General features: G+C 38.1%; 2 protein-coding genes and 1 long non-coding RNA gene across 7 annotated transcripts in view; 1 reads left to right on the top strand and 2 right to left on the bottom strand.

The window, feature by feature from the left end:
- The window catches only part of LOC108259253 (CD276 antigen homolog), a 46706-nt gene extending 36021 nt beyond the window's left edge, over window positions 1-10685 (top strand). The window contains exons 1-4 of one of the 2 annotated variants that reach the window (XM_047151732.2): window positions 3482-4084; window positions 6997-7037; window positions 7513-7830; window positions 8816-10685. In XM_047151732.2, coding sequence (XP_047007688.1) covers window positions 4074-4084; window positions 6997-7037; window positions 7513-7830; window positions 8816-8943 — 498 coding nt within the window. In that variant the 5' untranslated portion in view covers window positions 3482-4073 and the 3' untranslated portion in view covers window positions 8944-10685. Of the gene's footprint in view, window positions 1-3481; window positions 4085-6996; window positions 7038-7512; window positions 7831-8815 lie in introns of those variants that run through there. The other variant, XM_047151731.2, reaches the window with a different exon arrangement.
- Window positions 1-21635, bottom strand: part of LOC108259252 (uncharacterized) — a 201073-nt gene that overhangs the window by 168024 nt on the left and 11414 nt on the right. The window lies entirely within an intron of this gene.
- LOC108259254 (uncharacterized) lies at window positions 14740-20788 on the bottom strand. Its single transcript, XR_001810861.3, has 2 exons — window positions 20511-20788; window positions 14740-16599 (listed from the first exon to the last, which is right to left on the bottom strand). It is a non-coding gene; the product is annotated as an uncharacterized LOC108259254 (long non-coding RNA).

The following is a 21635-nucleotide window of genomic DNA, read 5'->3' as shown; positions in this document are numbered from 1 at the left end:
CTTATATTTGCATTATAGTGTATACTGTAGTAATGTTACACAGTGAAATACTTTAGTAGTGTAATTGCCTTGTTTACAGGTAAAGCGTGTACCTGGATTCACCTGTCTGAACTTATCACTATGTCCTTAGTAAATATAAAATGACATAATATAAATATTACACTATGTAAATAAGTGCACGCTGCTTTTCAGCTCTGCAGAGTTTCAAGTTTGAACTAATTTGGCTGGTCAGTTAATTATCAAGCTTTATTGAGTGAATTAGATTAGGCGTGTTAGCAGGGTTAGCAATGTTAAAGAGTGCAGGGATACAGGGTAAGTGTTTCTGAAGTGTTTTGAGTCCTGTTCCTCTAGTCTCTCTTATTTACATAACTTGTTTGTTTAGCATGTTTTATGCCCATGGACAGGGTCGGGCCTGCAGCCGGCTGTACCAGTTCAACTCATAGATCCCGATCTACGAGTTGAACTGGTACAGCCGGCTGCAGGCCCGACCCTGTCCATGGGCATAAAACATCGCAAAGAATAAAGCACGAATAAAGGAGGACGTGCAGGCTGCAACTCTTCAGACCACAAAACATTCAGATTGTAGATTAAGGTACAGATTCAAGGAATTTAGCACATTTGACAGTCGTATTGTAACACAAGGAGGTGATATAAAAACAACAATTCTGAAATTTTGCTCAAATTTGTATTTACCACCACTACGCTGTAAGATCCATCATGATATGTATTTATTATTTTATTATTATAAACCCCTTATTTTGATAATGTGTATGCACGCATATCGTACCACATAGATAAAACTAATTTATGGTCTTGATTTTTTCTCAAAGCAATGCGATTAAAAAAATGACAGCATTTGTACTTGAAAGCAGAGCCCCACTTCCACTTTAATGGCTTTGACCAATGATCATAAATGTCATGGCTGTGTTTATCAAGACTTTTTTTTTTTTTTTTTTTAAACCCACAAGTGGTGATCAGTTGTTCTCAGGAGAATAACAATAACAATGACAAATTAATTAAGCAACTGTTAATAACACTGAATTCCGTTTAACTTTGGGACACACTATTATGATGAAATTTTAAAATGATTATATAATAAACAGCAATTACTGTTCCTCAGGATTTCAATATTTATGGTACAAATATGAAGTTAATCAGCCATTCAAAATGTAGCCGAGAAATCATTCATAAACTTCTGCAAGGAAAATGGTGCAGCCACGCTCTGCTACAGTAATATTAGAATTTAATATTATATTAAATATTTGTTCCTAACAAAATGTATTGTGATCTCAATTCAAATGCAACAACATCCCGTCACAGGATGATGCCTTGTCCCGAAGGTCACTCTCTTACCTCTGATGCACTCTGATACAGGTTCACCATCTCTCAGAATATAAAACCCTAACTTCTCTATTGTGAAGATCAACTTCTGAATCAACATGAAACATGGTAGGTGATATTTTTTCTCTCTTTTTGATGTAGTCTACTTTTGGTAGGAATCACATGCTGTGGAATAACATTGGCATTTTCACTTCACAATGATGTGACGGAGGCCAGAGATCAACCATTTCCAGTTAGAGCTGGCGATTTACAGTAAGCAGCCATTCATATTCAGTGCTGGCCCAGAGTATCCACTGCTGACTTTTCCATTTATAAGTCTAGAACTGTTTTGGTTTTGACTCTAATCAGATGTATAGACAGTGAAGTGGAAAGTGGTTGGGTGTAAATAGGTAATGACAATAGACAGGAATAGGGCTGAGGTGAAAGTTCAGGCTGAAGAAACCGTTCAGAAGGACTTGGCCCAGATGTACCGTAGCCTACGTCCAGATGCGAGGAGTGTGAACAGTCCGTGTGAGGGGTGAGAGGGATCCTGCATGATGACACAGATGATTGGGGTGATTGCAATGGGGCAGTAGTCATTAAGGCAGGTAACTCCCTGGTCATTGGGGTAGTTCCATTCCTTACTGCTGCCTCCATGTTAAATACTTCAAACTGGGTGTAGAAGTAATATAATGTGTCGGGAAGGGAGGTATCATTGATACAGGCAGATGATTGTTTCTCCTGTTATCACTGATGGTCTGAGCTTCTTCTATGCCAGGAATGTGACCAGGAGTCAGCTGATGAGGTGTTAAGATTCACACAAACCTGACCAAAGGGAACAAAAGTGGTCAGTGGTTTCCAGTGGATTTCTAAGGAATGAAAATAAGAACAGGAATAAGCAGGAGTGAAAAGAAGTGATGCATAAACAAGGGAGAAGTGTTTAATTGTTAGAGGAAGTATGCTAATGCTACTCTATGATCAGTACAATAAATGCTACAATAGTTGTAGGTAATAGTTATTTTAATAAACCCAATTTGCACAAATTTTGTTCTATTCGTCAGAACACGTAAAGCTCATAAAAGATACTTTCATTCCCTTTTACAGTTGCTCCTTGGCATGGGCGTAACCACCCATTCTTTGGGGGGGTCGTGTCCCAACCAATGTTGGGGAATATAGCAATTTGTCCCCCCCAATATACAGTACAAAATGTTTTCTATTTGTCCCCCTTTAATGAACCCTGCCAACGGATCTGTCTTTTCTTCATCTATTCTATTTATTTATGTCTATTCCTTTTTAATATATTTCCGTTTGTTAAGGAAAATCGGTGTGCCCCCAAATTGTACACTTGGTTGTGCCCATACTCAACGCAAATTCGTTGATATATTTTAGCAGCTCAGTCTGTAAGAAATGGAGACAGCTGCCAAACTGCGTGAAGTTGCCCCCCCAAACGCAAAACGTCAGCAAATAAAAGTTTCGTTTGTGCTGCTTCGGTTCTGGAGATATTAAAAGAATATTTATAGGTCATTCTGGGATCACTCAGCCCCCCCAAACCAGCACAAACGAAGCAAAATGATTGAGCCTATTTCGGGTTAATTTGGAGCATGTGGGGGGGCTGAGTGACCCCAGAATGACCTTTGAATATTCTTTTAATATCTCCTGAACCGAAGCAGCACAAACGAACATTTTTACGCCACAAACCAGCACAAACGATTGAGACTATTTTGCTGACGTTTTGCGTTGGGGGGCAACTTCACGCAGGTAGCAGCCAAGTGTAGAAAAGTGCAGCAGAACATACAAGCTTTTTTCAGACAGTAAGAAACTAGATACCTAAATAGTAGATAACCTTAGCTTAGTATAGAGGTCATCATACCATGGCTTGGTTTGTTCTTAAGAACGTCAATTAACTGTTGATCTTTGCACAGCGGTGAAGCAGGCTAGGCTGACGTCAGTTCCAGTTTTTGACCATTAACGTTATATTCACTTGCGTATCCTCCCGCCGAGTTCACTGTGACTGTGAACCCTCACGTTGTGACAGACTGTTATAAATGCGAGTGAAAGTGAGGAAAGTTGCACAGCATTTCGTTAATTTACACTACATTTGGGCTAAGAACAACTAAGTGGACCCCCCCCCACCCCCCCCCCCCCCCCCCCCCCAAATGTCCATACCATGGTTACACCCTTGCTCCTTGGTCTTGGCTACCACTAGTCCAGTAGCTCCAGTAGTCTTGGTGACTACTGGTTATTTTCTGATATAGTACTGATAACTCTACTGTAATGTTGATGATTACCTTCTCAAAATATCAAACATTATCAAAAATTAGTATGGTCTGTGTTATAGGTTTAACCAAGTACCATGTTGAATGTTGAGTTTGCGTCACTCCGTAAACAGGAAGGGAACTGGTATTTGAGAAGACTACCCCAAGGTGACGAGTTGAAATTTCAAGAAGGGTGTTGTTTTTTTGTTTTTTTTTAAAACTGTTGTAGGTGGGGAATTACAATAGATTTGTTTGTATTTGTTCTGTAAGCTTTGAACTCTCGCGGTAGTGAAATAAGTGTTCTAAAACTAGAATTAATATACAAAAAGACAGCAGCAAATATATTAAACAAATAAAAGAATATTTTCGGCAAGAGACGTCATCAGGTGACGTGCTCAGCGCACGCGCACTTAAAAGTTCCACCTGGGTTTATTCATAACGGACGTTAGCCTTTTGTAAATTTACAGTTTATTAGAAACTGTCCCCGTGTTCTACGCAATGAATGTGAGGTATGTATCAGATAAAGTAGTACCAGTGTGAAATATTTTATGATAACGAGCTGTGTTCAGTTTAAGGCCTGGTTAAGCTAAGCTAACGGCCTAACGGAGCTAGCTAATTTCCTGACCTAGCTTTACTAGCTAAAATATATTCTACAGCTGTCCTATTACTCCAATTAACTAACTATATCTTTCCCCACCTTTACACTCAGGTTATTAACTTATCTTCTGATTTAAACATCTTTTGTTCTATAAGAGTTTAACGGAAACTAGATAAAGCACACCAAGTAGCACTAAGTAGCACCAAGTAGCTGGGCCGCATTTAACTCGCATTTAACTCGCATTTATCTGTTATTATTAAATCACAAGTTTAGCTTTTTATTGCTAGTTATTTTTTAAAGTGGTGTGTAGCAGGTCAGTCATGGGGGGAAAAAAAGAAAGTACACCCTCCTTTAATTCTAGGTTTTTATTTATCAGGTCCTAAATTACAATCGTGTGGTCCTCACCAACTTTTATAAACAAACAACCTCAGATGACAACACAAAGCAACAGATTTCAATATGTAGTAATTTTTTCCTTAAAAAAATAAACCAACATTCAGAAACCACGTGGGGGGAAAACAACAAGTCCACCATTCCTCTTTCACAGTCATTAAGAGAGAAATGATCTTGTTGAGGTGATGAGGTGTTACTAAAGAAATACACAAGATTAGTTAATCGTCATGAAGAAGTCAGACTGCCTCTATAAAGGTGGAGGGTTTGGCAGTTTGGTGTACTGGAGCACTCGGGTGTGTGTCTGCATCATGTCAAGAAGAAAGGACATCAGCGAAGCAACTGTTTCCTGCTCATCGATCTGGGACGGGTCATAAAGCAGTCTCCAAACAATCTGAAATTCACTGTTCTACAGTGAGAAGGACTGTTTATAAATGGAGAGCCTTCCAGACAGTTGTCAAAATTCCTAGGAGTGATGGAAGTGGACTGATGACCAAGGAGGAGTTGTTGTGGGAAGAACAACCACAGCGTATCACCACAAACACCTCCTACCAACTGTCAAGCATGGTGGGGGAGATTCAGGCTTTTTATATGTTATTCTTATTTGTTTCCCACCTGCTTTCTGAATGTTGGTTTACTTGAGTTTTTTTCTCTTTTATTATATTAATTTGTTTATACCAATTGGTGAGGATTACACAATTTTTATTCAGGCCCTGACACAGAATTGTAAGAGGGTGTACTTCTTTTTCTCATGACTGTAAGGACACCAGCTTGGGAGTGTTTAGTAAAATTGAAGTTTATGGTCTATGTTGATTGCACATGCAGATAGATAACTAAAACTGAAACTATTACGTCAACCTCCATTAAACAGCTTTAACTGGGCTTTGTGAGCTTTCTGTGTAAGAACTGTGCAATGTAATGACTGTTCAGGAATGGGTCCAAAACCTGCAGAGTGATCATCTGCCCGTGTAGAACATTATGAATAATGAATTGTAGGATAATGAAAACTTCTCCAAAATGATATGAGACTGAAACTCCTACAGAAAACATTTACCTTAAGTTATTGTTTCTAAAGGTGGTTCTACATTTACAGCATTAGGCAGACACCCTTATCCAGAGTGACTTACATTCCACACTGTTCTGTGGGAGAGGTCATCTCTATGGTGTTATGTTTACACTGTAGCTGTCATGAGGTTTTTGTATTAATCTGTCTTGTTGAACTGACAAATTCCTAGTATGCTCAAGGATACATGTCCAATAATGCTGATTCTGATTTGGGATTTTAAAACCACAATGCCCTGTGATATAATCATGATACCCTTAAGTTAAAGACATTGTCTGTGCTGGGATTTCGGCTGTATTTCTCTGGGGGGTAGGACCTCGCGCTCATGGGGCAGCATTGGCCACTCTCTTCTACGGAAAGTAGTTAAAGTTTGCCCAAAAAATTCACTAAAGGGGTCTGAAAAGTGAACCAGAGCTGTCTGTCAAGATGAGTAAGCGAATAACGGTAGGAGGAGGGAGGGGCTCCAGTGGGGAGTCATATTTTGATTTAAAGGATTGTTTTCGTGTTCTATCAAAAAATAAACACTAAAGTTATTTAGCGATTTTGTATTTATTGATTTTTTACGAGTTGTCAGTAATTCCAGATTTAATTCCTGTACTAACCTACGTAGGTTTGTAACAAAAAGTCCCACCTCTGGTCTTCACTGGCTGCTCATGAACAGACGGAGCTGAAACTCTTTACGGTAGTGGGCGTTTCCTTTTTGAAACACGCTGACAGCGGTCACAACAGACTGGGACGTCTGACCAATCAGAGCAGAGTATGCTCTCTTAAAGGGTGAATTTAGAATGAATCCTTTAGAACGGATCATTTAACGAGTCGTTTTTGACACTGGGGGAAAAAGATAATGCTGCAATTTAAATTATGAGCATATTAAAGTGTTTTTTGACCTCCGATGTGTGTAAATCTATTGTACAAGTCCTTTAAAACAAAATTAGGCATGTTTCAAAACCATAATAGGTGCTCTTTAAAAATTAAGGTAAATAATTTAGGTTAAACGACATGTCGCTAACTTTTCTTAATTCTGCAAAAGCAGTGAGATGTGTCGTTTTAGCAAAAATAGTATTAACTTCTGCACGTACATTACTTACGGTACTGCTGTATTGACGATACTACCCTTTAAAAAAAAAAATACAGTGGCATTGGAGGTGTCGTGATCCCTCCGTAGTACTGGTATACTGTAACTCAAATTTAGGGGCATCAAGGAAGGGAAGAACACGTCCTTATTATTCACTTACTACATTTCTGATTGCTGAGCGTTTCTTCTAGTTTCCCAACTGAAGAATTAAACTAATTTATAACTCCATTATACAGCGATCATACTGTGAATTTATTCTGCTGTTCCACCTCTTTCTGTTTTTGTTTAATTACAGCTGGATTTTCTGCTTCACCTTCCTGCTTCTGATACACACAGGTGAGTGTTTCAGTGTTTCACACCGCAGTAAGTAGATGTGTGTACTGTAGGGCTGCAACTAACAATTATTTTCATAATTGATTAAATCGGGTGATTATGTTTTCGATTAATCGGATAAAAATCTTTCAATACCAGCAAATGACTTCATTATCTGTGTATGCGCACAATCTGAAATCACCCAGAAATTTCAATGACCTTTAAATTGTACTTTTCTCAATTCCATGAAAATTAGGTGTGCTACATTACGTGACAAATCCAGAACTAAAATAAAATTAAAAATGCTGGACAGGCCACGCCCACCTGCACAACAGAATTATTACACAGATTGTTACACGCCCAACAACAGGCAAACTACAAGTAACACAAGTGAATAGTGTGAATGTGGTGTTATTGGGAAAGTAAATTAAGCTGCTGTTGATGTATCATGATGAACACATTTGTCTTAATGCAATCTTCTGTGTTTTGTTCCTTTCAGTGTCGGTGCAGAGTGTCCGTGTTGAAGGTTTTATAGGAGAATCAGTGATCTTACCGTGTTCATTTGACCAGAAGCCACGGACTGTGTTTTGGCGAGACAGTGGAAGCAGGAGGGTGTGTGACATCAGTGGCAGTAATGCAGATTGCAAAGATCGGGATTCAGTCTATAAAGACAGAGTTACAATTTTTCCACCAGAAATTGAAAAGGGGAATTTCTCCATCATGCTGAGCAACTTGACGGAAACTGATTCAGGACTGTACACCTGCACCTCCCCTCAAATCAATCCACCAACCCTGAAACTAGAACTAATTGTTACAGGTGTGTATTTTCTAAAATCAAGTTTGAAGCTCTTTCTTACGCAGGAAGTTTCTGCCACATGGTGTTTTGTTTATCACAATCAGTCATTATATTCACAATGACCTGGCGTACATATGTAAATGTTTATAATCCCTTTTATTTAAAATGATGTGTATATATTCAGTGTCTTTGAGAATTATCGGCATCTTTAAAAATCAACAAATTAATATAAATTTAGATTTAAAAAGAATAAAACGTGCCATAGGGTTTTTGAGAGATTTACAATTGTACCTTAAATGTTGTTTTTCCAAGCAAATTTTTTTAAAATACATGTTTGTAAAAGCCGTGTTTCAGAACGATCAGCATCCTCATAATTAAACATATATCGACTCCTGCTCTGGAGAGAATAACAGCACTGAGTCACTTCCTGTCGAACAATGTTGAAGATGCTTGTAGAGGATCCTGGTCCACTCCTCCATTTTACACTCCTTTATATTCTCTGGTCTGTGCAAGTGGAAGCTACTTGTGAATTCAGACCACAAGTTTTCTGTAGGTTTCCAATCCAGAGGCTGAGAAGGTCTCCACAAAGCATTACTGTTGTTTCTTTAATCATCAGGAAGTAGGTTTATCTCATCATCTTGCTGAAAACTCTATAGCAGTCTGAACCTCCTGGCAGAGGCAACCAGGAGATATTTTGGCTGAAATGTTCTGCTACATAACAGAATTATTTCATGCCCTCAATCTTCACCAGAATATCTGAACCACCAGCAGCAATGTAGCCCCATAGCAGTAGTTTCCTGACTGTTTCAGACATCAACATTTCTTACGGCCCTAATTGTGCTTAATGGTATTTTTCTCCATGCTATTGGAAGACAAAGAACTTTTTCAAGTACAATTAATCTGTCATATATTTTTGGACAAAATTATTTAAAATGTTATTCTAATGAGAATGATCTATCTACACATGTACTGTGTAAAGTTAATGGCTTGTGTTTGTGTGCAACAGAGAGACAAACCGCACCAGAGGTAAAGGGGACACAAATTCCACCAGGAAACGGTGATTCCCCGAGACGTGCAGACGGTCTGTTAACGTTCCTGCTGGAATGTGCTCTGCTCTACATCTTAACCTTCTGAAGAAAACCACAAGCTCCGTGTGTACATTATCTTCACATACAGGCATCAGAGCAATGTCTTTTACAGATTTCTGCTCAGTTTATAATGTGTATTTGTTTTGCAGTGTAGTACCCAGTGTTTCCAAAAAGCAGAATGTCATCAGCTGTGCAGAAGGTCATTGTGTTGTGTTATAGCTTTAGAAACACTTTATTCAGCACATTACTCTATTACTCGCTCACGCTCCTCCTCCTTCTCCCCCTATCCATTTTCATGGGTCACAATTTTTGACATATGGCCAAACAATTGAGCATCTTGTACAGGAACAGTGTGCCTCATTGATGTATTGCACTTATATATATATATGTACACACACACACACACACTTTTTTTTTTTTTTTTTTTTTTTTAAACTAGCATAAACAATGCTCAGGTTACCTAGTTATACATGTTGAATATCAGCTCACTTTAACCATTGCAAACATAAGTATTTGGGCAGATGGTTTTTTTTAAAAATTTATTTTAAAGCTGTCTACTACAGCATAGTGGAGTTGAAATTAGATAATGAATATGAGCAAGATTTTCAGTTTTAATTTGAGGGTATTTGCATCCCAATCAGGTGAACAGTGTAACACCTTTTCTATGTGCTTCACTATGTAAAGGGACCAAAAGTAATTGGACAAACTAACAAATCACAAGTTAAATTGTCATTTTTAATACTTGGTTGCAAATCCTTTGTAGTCAATGACTGCTTGAAGTCTGGAACATGTACACATCACCAGAAGCTGCGTTTCTTCCCTGGTGATGATCTTACAGACCTTTACTTCAGCTGTCTTCAATTCCTGCTTGTTCTTGAAGTGTTTTGCCATCACTAGGGGAAATGCAGGTGTTGGTTTCAGATCAGGTGATTGACTTGGCCTTTATGGAACATTACACTTTTGGCTTTAAGAAAAACTCTCATACGGATGAGGAGTTTTCATGATGAAGTATGAGACATTTTATTATTGTGGTATTGTACATTTCATTTAAAAAGTATTAAATTTGCTTTTTAGCCATTACTCTACACACACTAATCCATAAAGACACAGGAAAACATGATTTTCAATATTTCTGCTAATTTATTAAAAATCAAAACTGGAATCTCTCATTGTAGATAAGTATTCACACCCTTTATGCAGCAATGATCGCTTCTAGTGTTCTTGGGAAGAAGTCGGTTTCTTCCATTCTTCTGGTCAGATTCTCTCAAGGACTCCAGTCAAGTTCTAAATACATCTCAAGATAATCAAAGCAACCAGGATGCACCTGAACTCAGTTTGGAGCCTTTAGACACATCATAGGTCTGTCATTATGGATTATTGTGTGTAGATTAAAGTCCAAAAAAACTCAATTTAATCCGTTATAATTTAGAGAATTGTGTAAAAACTGAAGTGTTTACCCTCTGTGTGTATCTTACTGCCTCGGTCCAGTGATTTTGTTTTTTACTTCATGCTATTTATTTCATTTTGTATTTCTATAAAATATAGATGTGTTCAGAAGGACATTTTGATGGCTGTCAGAAAACAGGAACCACATAGCATGCACAAATTTACATATACATGCAGATTTACATTGGAAACATTATGTTCTAATAAAACTGTAATGTAGTACTGTTTTTTATTTGCTGTATTTTACAAATGGTTACAAGAGTAGTATCTGCTGAACAGTAAAGTGTCCCTGTGAATGTAGCGTAAATGTTCCTTAAGTCACGCAATAAACATTTCACTTTAGCCTTTTTTAAAATGATGTTTAAGTTTATTAAACCAGTGCTATGTTGCATTGATAGTTTACTAAGTTGCTTTGATAATAAAGGATCAGGGAGTGAAATTAATTCTGCTGGTTGAATTATGCCTATTCTTGAAAATGTGCACCTGATGGAACTCATTACTATCATCATGTTATAAAGAACACGTCATTTAGGCGCTGATAAATAAAAACATGCAATTGAAATAGGATGCAATTACTTTTTCCCCATGACTGTATGTCCACATCAGACCATTTTGCTTCCTCTATATATAACCACCAGCCATCCCAGATCTTCACACATCCTGTATCACTACGATGTCAGTCATGTAAATCCCAGTAAATAAACACTTCCTGATTCACCATCTCATGCATCATAAACCTCGCCAATACTGCGTTTAATTTATTTTATTTCAGGCTGCAACACTTTGTGACTTATTGATTAGTAACCTTCCAGTGTGACCAGTCTCCCCTGACCTCTCTCCCTCATCACCAAGGAAATCTCGGGAGAGCAGGTGAACTACCTAAACCAGCCTGTCTGACAGCAGCAACCACACCACACTCAGACTCTCTGAGAGATTTTTTTCCATTCTGATGTTCGATATGAACATTAACTAAAGCTCTTGACCTGTTTTTATATGAGTGACTCACTGATGGAGGATTACACGAGTGAGCAGGTGTACAGGTGTTCCTATTAAAGTGTTTGACTAACCCTAACCCAGACATGCATCACCATTGCTGTAGGTTATACACTTGAATATAACTTTAAAAATCTCAATCCTAAGAGTAACCGTATCCATTCCTCTTGAAAACATTTACTCTCTTACCTTAAATCACCAGCTGAATGGCTCTTTTCCTCTTTTATTTTTTAACTTCCCATCTCTAAGACAACTGTTTTTCATGCAAGTTCTGCTTTTCTGTTCACTTCATTAAACAAAATTAAAATGCACTAACTAGGAAAAACTATTATAGTTCACACAGACTCTCTCGTCAAAATGTCAGCATGTGAACATGAGGTCTAGATCACTTGCTCTGAGCAACAGACACCGAATGGAGAACAAAGGACAACAACAACAACAACAGATGACAAACATTGTGGGAGCTGTGAAGAAAACTCCCAAAAACAACAGTCAGTGACATCATCATCAACAACCTCCACAGCGCAGGGGTGTAGGTATCAGGATCCACCATTTGAAGAAGACTTAGAGTGCAGAAACCAAACCAGGCCATACCACAAGAAACAAATCACTCATCGGTATTAAGAATTAGAAAGCCAGATTTTGGAATTCGCAAATACTGAAATACAGAGATGAGCCACAGAAGTTCTGGAACGAAGAAGAACCTCTACCAAAGTGAGGGAAAGGCCAAAATGTGGCGGAAGAAAGGATCTGCTCATGATCCAAAACATTCAAGCTCATCTCTGAAACATGGTGGAAGATCAGAGATCATGGTGGCTTGCATGACTGCTTCTGGAACTTTCTCACTAATCTTTATTGATGATGGAACTCATGATGGTAGCAGCAGAATGAATTCAGGAGTTTACAGGAACATTCTGTCAAGACAATTTCAGTGTTCAGTGTTCACAAGGTCACTTTGGTGGCTGGTTATCAATGTTAAAGAGTGCAGAAAGGCACGTTAATCATTATCATCGCAGTGTTAATGTTAGTGATCATCTAGTCCTTGTTTGCATAGTTTTGTGTTTGCTTTGCATGTTTCATGTCCATGGACGGAGCCGGGCCACCAGCCAGTTGTACCAGCTGACCTTATAGATCCTGTACAGATCATAGATAATAAAAGGACTCTCTCTTCCCCTCCACCATCCTCCTCACACACGGGCTCATGGGTCAAATCATTGGCACGTTTTCCAATGTCTTCAGAAGTGAACATTTTTTTATGACTCTAAAAATGTACTTAATGATTGGTCTCTTTGGTGTTAAAAGTTCTCTGTTTTTCCCCCATGGTAATAGATGGAAAATGTCCCATGTCCACCCCCCCCTCCAAGTACAAGTAATTTGTCATGATATATTTTTGGAGAAAAAGATTTAAAATGTACTTCTAATGAAAATGATCCATCAACATATATACTGTGCCAAGAAAATGGCTTCTGTTTGTGCGCAACAGAGAGAGAAGAGAAACGATCACACCCGCGTGTGAATTCCCGAGACGTGCAGACGTTCTGTTAACATTCCTTCCCCCATGGACCATGTTAGTAACCAAATGACGTCCTCGCATTTGCTGTGAAAGGGTTTTTCTTCACCAGGGAAACAATTCTTCTGTCCTCCACCACCTTCTGGGCTTGTTCATCTCGATGCAGAGCTGGGCCTGTAGCCAGGTATCATTTGAACTTGTAGAACTTGTACAGATCGTAGATAATAAAATATGGCAAAGAATAAAGGATTTCATGAACACCAGCCAATCAGAAAGACAGGAAAGGACGACTACGTCCATGATAGAGATGAGAAATCCATTGGTAACCAGTACCGTTTCTATTCCGCTCAACAACGTCGTTGTGAAGGGAGAGCTCTTTGCCTCCACCCATAGTAAGACGTTTCTTTTGTGAGAGCTTGGAGACAAATGATTCCAAAGAGTGGAAGTACTAGTGGAAGTGCCGAACATGTATTAACCCTGCTGATTCTAATGAGCGCTGGTAGGAGCGCTGGTAGTGCTTTTTCCTTTCTGTTTAATACTTCTTTTTTAACTTTACTGATCATAACTTTTTTTATGGATTGGAATAGAACCATTTCTTAACTGTATAGTTTTATTGAGTCAATAAGTGAACGAGTGCTTTCAGTACCGATTACAGAATGGCAGTGGTGTGAATGGACTAAGACAGGTGTGCCTGACTGCCCAGATGGTTTTCTGAAAGTTTTCTTCATTAAAAGTCCTACATACAGAGACATCATGGGGAATATCACAGGTCTGTGAAAGAGTCCCAGGCACAGATGTGGGATAAAACATTTAAATGCCATGTAGGCTTTTGTGAAGATCTGTGTGGGAACATGACAGTTTTTAAATCTCATTTGAAGAGCCATATCCAGTCAGGCCTGGAACCCTGGTGCCCATTCGGTTGCAACAGAATATTTAAGGCAAGATCTAGATTTGCATCGTATGCAACACGGACACATAAAAACTGCTCTGTAGAGCGCTTGACAGAGCCTGCTACGTCCATGGAAATTCCAGTTTCAGATGTTGTGTCTGAAAGCGAGAGATCACAGCACAATTTTCCAGAAGTTGAATCTCTTTTTCTAAGCAATTTAACCCTACTCTACCTGAAGCAGCAAGCTAGAGTGTTATTTCCCAAGTCTACCATTCAAGGCATTGTTGAAGGATTTCAAAATATCCATGACATTTTTCAGTATTATTTTCTTACCAAACTGAGAGAAAAGCTTGCTTTGTTCTTTATTTATTTGATTGATTTTTTTTTTTTAGTACACGAATCCATGATGAAATGCAAAAGGGACGTTGTCCTGGGCCTATGTTCGGAGGTATTTGTTGAGGGCCTGGCAGCATTATTTGCAAACTAATACAACTTCAGCCTTGCTTATCGGGTTGAAGCTGCATGCACACTGGAATTTATTGAGGTAAGTCACGTCTTTAACTTTTTCTCATTATTTATTTTCTTGACTTTGTTTATCCAAATTTTTGTCCTTAACTCAAAAGTTACTGTAAACATTTGGACTCCTGCTTCTCATGTCCATCAAATTCACCCCACTCAGAAATGGCTTATTTTGCCATGAAGAATGTTTTAAGGTTTTTATTAGGATTAGATTATTATGTGGGGAAATAGTAGAAAGGAACCTGTGATGATTTATAATCAGGCAGATGGGATTTCCCCATCCCGGCGCTCACTTCCATAAGTCTTACCCGTTGGGTACATGCTGTTTTTTGATAATTGGACGCTGTGGGTGTTTATTTAGGAATCGTGGACATTAACCCACAAATGGGATCAAAGGTTGCTGCTGGAAATCTAGACAAGAAAACTCGTGAAATTAACCCACATTATGCATTCTGCTTCGAAAGCTAGAGGACTTTTTTTTTAAAAAAAAAAACATGTATTCCAGTGTAATGGGAATAAGAAGGTAGGCACACCCCTCTAACCAATATTTTACGCTCATGTAAAGTCTTGGACTTTGAATGTATTGGCAGTTTAAACAGTAGACACAAAGTTCTGACCATTTCATTTGTGTTGGTTTGTTTCAAGTTTATAACTGAAGTTCAGTCACACTCTAGTGATGAGTCCCTTTAATTCCCTGTACGACCGAAAATTTATTGCTGCTGCTCTCGGGTCTTGGTAGCAGAAGGAAGTCCTTTTCTTTTTTGTCTTTTTGTCCTATTTGCAAAACTTAAGCAGATTTTCATTTATTGTGAAATCTCCACCCTCACTGATTTTATTTATTTATTTATTTATTACTAGTGAGCATGTTTTGGAAACTGGTGCTTATTAGTGTTAAGTGTAAAGTTTTACTGTTCACAAGTACATTAAATTGACACAATGAGAGACTAACGCAGTATGTGATTACTGAATTTACAGCAAAGGGAGGTTTATATAAATGTACTACATCACACTACTGAAAAATCTTGTCTGTCGGGGTAGGCTCCATTCCCTTTCGGATCCTGAACAAAGCGAGATGGAGGAGTATGTTTGGGTGTGTGTAGCTGGGTGCACCTGACTCTTGTTTGCATAGAGGTGCGTTTGTTTGCATGGTTTCGGTCTACAGAGAGGGCCAGGCCTGCAGCCAGTTTCACCAGTTCAACTCAGATCTCGTAGAGGTTGTAGATAATGAAACATTATTACGCTATGATGAGACGATGTTCCCATAATAAACAGATAAAAATAAAAAAAAATGTCCTCATAGTGTCACTATACTCACGTAGATTTGTTTGTATTTTTTCCCTCTTAATAATAACTTTGAACTCAAAAAATTAATAGTAAAAATAAATATTTTTTAAAGCAAATAAAAATAAATAAATAAATATAAAAAAAATTCTGGCAATCAGGCATTGTCAGGTGCCATGACTAAAGTTCCTCCTATTTTGGAGGGTTTGTTACCAAGGGACCTTACATTTTTGTGAATATCAGTGTTCTGTTTATTTCTATTTTATTTACTTTTATTTTTATTACTTTTATTTTATTTACTGATTTTTGAACATTCCTTCTAGTTTCCCGAATTCACAAATTAAACTCATTTATAACTCCATTATACAGTGATCATACTGTGAATTTATTCTGCTGTTCCACCTCTTTGTTTTTTTCTCCATTACAGCTGGATTTTCTTCACCTTCCTGCTTCTGATACACACAGGTGAGCGTTTCACACCGCAGTAAGCAGGTGTGTGTACTGTATGGAAAAGTGAAATTTGTTATTATATTAATTACTGAAATGTGAGCATCAGTGGGTCTAGACATGAAGATTCAACAGTTCTATGATTGAATGTGGAGAACGTTAAGCAGGAAATGACTGCTCATTTTCTATTTATGTGCTCAACATTAACTCTGTGATTTCAAGAACATAAAACAATGAGACTTTTCTCAGTTCAATGCAATAAGCAACAAATTCAGACAATTGGCTTGAATGAAACTTACACCAGTCCTATAGAGTGACGTCTCGAATAGTGTGAATGTGATATTATTGCAAAAGTGCATGAAGCTTTTTATATATAGTGTTGATGTACCTGATGCACACATTTGTATTTATATTATTGAGATTTGCTGTGTTTTCGATTTTTTCCCCCTTTCAGTGTCAGTGCAGAGTGTCCCTGTTGAAGGTTTTACAGGAGAAACCGTTCACTTACCGTGTTCACTTGGACAGAAGCTGCAGACTCTGCATTGGCGATACAACGACAGCACGACGGTCTGTGACATCAGTGACGGTAAAGCAGATTTTGATGAGCAGGATCCAGTCTATAAAGACAGAGTTAAAATTTCTCAATCAGAAATTGAAAAGGGGGATTTCTCAATCACGCTGAGCAACGTGAAGGAATCTGATTCAGGACTGTACACCTGCATCGTCCCAAACAGCAAGACCCTGACACTAGAACTAACTGTTAAAGGTGTGTATGACTTTTTATCTCAAATCAAAACATGAAGCTTTTTCTTAAGCAGGAAGTTTCTGTCACATGTTTTTAGTTTTGTTTATCACGATTCAGTCACTATACTCAAAATGATCTGATGAAATCCTGAAGATGAGTCCATTTAAAATCACTTAAGATCACTGCTAATATATGTATATACATAAACACATTTATAACTCGTTATGTATTGAGTGTCCTCAACAATCTGGCACCCTTCATAAAAATCAACACTAATTAATATATAAAAAGAATAAAATATGGCATAAGTTCAAATGTTTTTCCCAAATAAATTTAAGAAGCCATGTTTCCAAATTGATCAGCATCCTCATAATTAATTAATATACAGCGACTCCTGCTCTGGAGAGAATAACAGCACTGAGTCACTTCCTGTAATGTCTAACAGTGTTGATGCTTGTAGAGGATCCTGGTCCACTCCTCCATTTTACACTCCTTTGTGCATGTGGAAGCTACTTGTGAATTCAGACCACAAGTTTTCTGCAGGGTTCATTCACAAAGCATTACATTTTCTGTCTCTGTAATCATCAGGAAGTAGGTTTGTCTCGTCATCTCGCTGAAAACTCGTTTTTGGCAAAGTCTGAAGCTCCTGGCAGAGGCAACCAGGAGATCATTTTCTGAAATATTCTGATGAATAGTAGAATTCTTGACGCCACCAACCTTCACTACAGTCCCTGAACCACCAAACACAATACATCCCCAGAGCAACACCGATCCACCACCATGTTTTACAGCAGCTATCGGGTGTTTTTTTTTCTTTCCTGCATGCTTTTTCAATTCTTCACCAATCATGCTGCTGGGATGCAAAATCAAAAGGTTTGAAGAGGAACGTCTTTCTTGCAACACTTCTGAACTTCTTGTTCAGAAAGTGGTGTTTTAACATATCCCTCCCTCCCCCCCTTGACTTGACAATCACAAGAATCCCGCAACTTGTGCGTTTCTTCTAAAAACTGAACTTTATACTCTCTTTCCCCTCCACCCTCCTCCTCACTCATGGGCCAAACCCCCCCCCCCCCCCAAAAAAAAAAAAAATTGTTAGGCCCCTAAATATTGTGCTTAATGATATTTTTAAACTGTTTAAGTATTTTTATGCTCTTTTGTGTTAAATGTTCTGCGAAAGGGCTTCCCCCAAGTACAATTAATATATTTTTTTGGAGAAAATGATTTAAAAGGTTATTCTAATGAGAACGATCCATCTACACATGTACTTGGCCTAGTTAATGGCTTCTGTTTGTGTCCAACAGAGAAACCAATCCCACTAACAGGTGAATCTCCGAGACCAGCAGAAGGTCTTTTAACGTTCCTGCTGGGATGTGCTCTGCTCTTCAACTTAACCTTCTGAAGAAAACCCCAAGCTCTGTGTGTGTATTATCTTCACATCATCACAGCAATGTCTTTTACAGATTTCTGTTCAGTTTTTAATTTCTTTCACTAAAATCAGTACTACTTTGGATCGATAGTTGACTGAGTTGCATTGATGATAATGGATCAGGTTTTATAATGAATTCTGCTGGGTTTTCTGTTGAATCATCATGTTAATGACGGAAAACATACACCTGATGAAACTCGTTATGATGATAACGTGTATACGTGCAACATAAAAAAAGCATATTAAAAGTATGGCTTCGATTTGTTTCTCAAAACAATGCGATTAAAAAGTGATCAGTTCTGCAGCATTTGTACTTTGACAGCAGAGCGCCACTATTCCTCTTTATTTGCTGTGACCAATGAGCATAAACGTACCACGTGACGTCACACACGCACACGACCCTGAAGCTTGGTGAGACGACAGAAGAAAACTTTAAAACTGACCCACATGTGAGAAACAACAAGTGTGTCCTAAACAAATATTTTAATATTAGTTCATTCTGAATATTAAATTCCCCAAATATTAAAACAAATCAACGACTATACGTGTGAAATGAACCATGGCTGTGTTTCTCGAGACACGTTTGCAGACGAGGTACTCTCAACAAAAGAACCGAAACAACGACAAATTATTTAATCAGCTGTTAATTACACTGATTTCTGTTTAACTTTGGGACACACGCATAGGATTAAATTCTGACATGGTACAAATGTTACACTAAACAGTAGTTAGTATTGCTCAGGATTTATATTACAAATGTCAAGTTAACCTCTGAACAACTTCGTATGAAACATGAAAACATGGTAGGTGAAGTTGGTGTTTTTTCTTCCCTTTTGATGTGGTCTACTTGTGGTAGGGATCACATGCTGTGGAAACACATTTTCAAGCCATTTTCACTTCCAGAGGTCAGCCATTTCCAGTCAGAGCTGGCGATTCACAGTAAGTGGCCATGTTGTTGAGCTGAGTTTAACGTCGTGCAAATGAGACGCGATGTCACGACTACCAGTGGAAGTACTGGTCCATTCTGACCCCTACTTCATCATTAAACATGATCCACTGCTGGCTCAGAACATCCACTGCTGAATTCTCTCTTTATATCTATGGAACTCTTTTGGGTTTTGAGTGTAGTCATACAGTTAGTTTGTTACTGCATGTGACTGCTTTAAGACTACGCAGGAAGCCCTTAACATTTCATTAAACTGCAGCACTGAAATGTTTACCGAAGTGTCTAAACATCAATTTTGGTGTAATTAAATATTTTTAGCGAATCAAATGATCATTTGAAGACCTCTTGAAGGGGCAGAACCTCATAACCAACTGCCAATCACGAAACAAGAATAACCCTAGGATCATCGGGATCACTTGGAGCCTGCAGTAGTGGTGTAATTTCCAAATATAAATAAACTTTAAGAATAAAGCATGTTTTATTCTCCCCAAAAGTGTTGTTTATGAATCTTGCTAGCTAGCCGTCACTTCCTTCTTCAGCTAGCAGCTCACCTATGTTTTGGCACAAGATAACAGAAACTGCCAATGTTTAATGCTCATACTTACAAGGACAGACTTAAAATTCTAAAAGAGGACAGTATCTTTAGTTAATTCAGTACATTTAGGTGCTGAGTAATAAAAACATTAATTGAAAGAGAAGGTCATTACTTTTTCCCATGACTATGTCCACATCAGCCCGTTTTGTTTCCTCTGTGTTTAACCACCAGACATACAGGATGTGTGAAGATCTGGAATCATTACAATGTCGGTCATGTAAATTCCAGCAAATAAACACTTTCTGATTCATCTCATGCACCATAAACCTCGCCAATGCTGCGTTTAGTTTATTTTATTTCAGGCTGCAACACTTTGTGACTTATTCATTAGTAACCTTCCTGTCTGACCAGTCTCATCTGACCAGTCTGACCAGTCTCCCCTGACCTCTCTCCATCATCACCAAGGAAATCCCGGGAGAGCAGACGTTTCTGAAATACTCAAACCAGCCTGTCTGACAGCAGCAACCACACCACAGTCAGAGTCTCCGAGAGATTTTTTTCCATTCTGTTCTTCGATATGAACATTAACAAAAGCTCTTGACCTGTTTCTGTATGAGTGATGGATAACTTTTATACATGTTTACTGTGCATTTAAAGAACAAAAAAACACACCATCAAAACTGCTCTAGGTAATACATGTGTGTATACATACACACACTAATATATAGACACATATATACATACACACAAACACATACACGAGAATCTAAATCCTAAGAAAAACAGTATTCGTCACAAAATGTTAATAATTCTGCTGGAATTCAACTCCTTTTTTCTATTTTCACCTTCAAAAAAAACCCCAACGGACTCTCTTACCTTAAATCACCAGCTGAATGTATTTATTTCCTCTTTTATTTACAGCTGAATCTTTTCATCTAAGTTCTGCCTTTCCACTCACTTCAGTAAACAAAACTAAACTGCACTGACCAGGAAACACCAGCCAAACAGACTCATAATGTCCGCGCGTGGAAGAATGAATCAGGTGTAGATCAGCTGCTCTGTTACCTAGGAAGTGTGTTGGCAAAACGCTGTGGGCGTGGTCACGCGTGTGTGCGTGGTGAACTCCGTCACACACCTGTACTCATAATCATGCTTTGCGCCCCAAGTGTTTGAGATTAGAACTGACCCCCCCCCCCCCCCATTTTATTTTATTTATTTTTTATTGTATTTAATTTTTTAAATTATTTTATTTAATGTAGTTGTTTTTCCAAATAAATGTTTCCTGATGGATCTTTATCACTTGTATGACGGTAAGTTGCACCATAGGTCTGAGTTCAAACGCAAAACACAGTTTGGAATAAACAGTTTTGCAACTGATTAAAGAATAAAAAAAACATGACAGGGTGTGCTGATATCGGAAAATAATCCACACCAGGATTGTTTGCTTTAATAGGTACTCTAAAATACTAAACTAATCTGTTTTGACATGTTAAATAAATTGCAAAAAAGCTCCATTTGTCTGTCAATTGCTGCCTTCGATAATTTGTTTGTTAATTTTAGTTTATTTTTTCATCTTCCTGATGTCTACAGTCACGTTGACTTGATCTAACAAACATCTACCAAACTAAAGAGACTACTAAAAAGTTAACAAGGACTCAAATTAGGATATTAGATAACAGCTGTAGAGATTATTTTCCACCACTAGAGGGCAGTATTTGTTCAACGTTACAAGTTTTAACGCCACTGTAAATCAAAACCTGATCGTATACGTGACCAGACGCCCTCTAGTGGCTGACTGCAGTACATTTTTCAAACCACGTCCACGACAAAGTTACTCAGTGGGACAGGTGGCAAACTTCCATCTTAAGTTACATCTCCACAAATAATTTTTTTGGAAAAAATTGTGCTGTTATTTGAAAACGTTCTCCAACAATATTTTTCCCGATAAATGATAAATGTGTTTTTATAAGAGATGTGACATCACTTCATTCATTCATATTG

The sequence above is a fragment of the Ictalurus punctatus genome, chromosome 27, assembly GCF_001660625.3.
Source record: "Ictalurus punctatus breed USDA103 chromosome 27, Coco_2.0, whole genome shotgun sequence".
Taxonomy (NCBI): domain Eukaryota; kingdom Metazoa; phylum Chordata; class Actinopteri; order Siluriformes; family Ictaluridae; genus Ictalurus; species Ictalurus punctatus.
The sequence above is the reverse complement of the archived record's forward strand: the minus strand, read 5'-3'. Positions and strand labels throughout refer to the sequence as shown.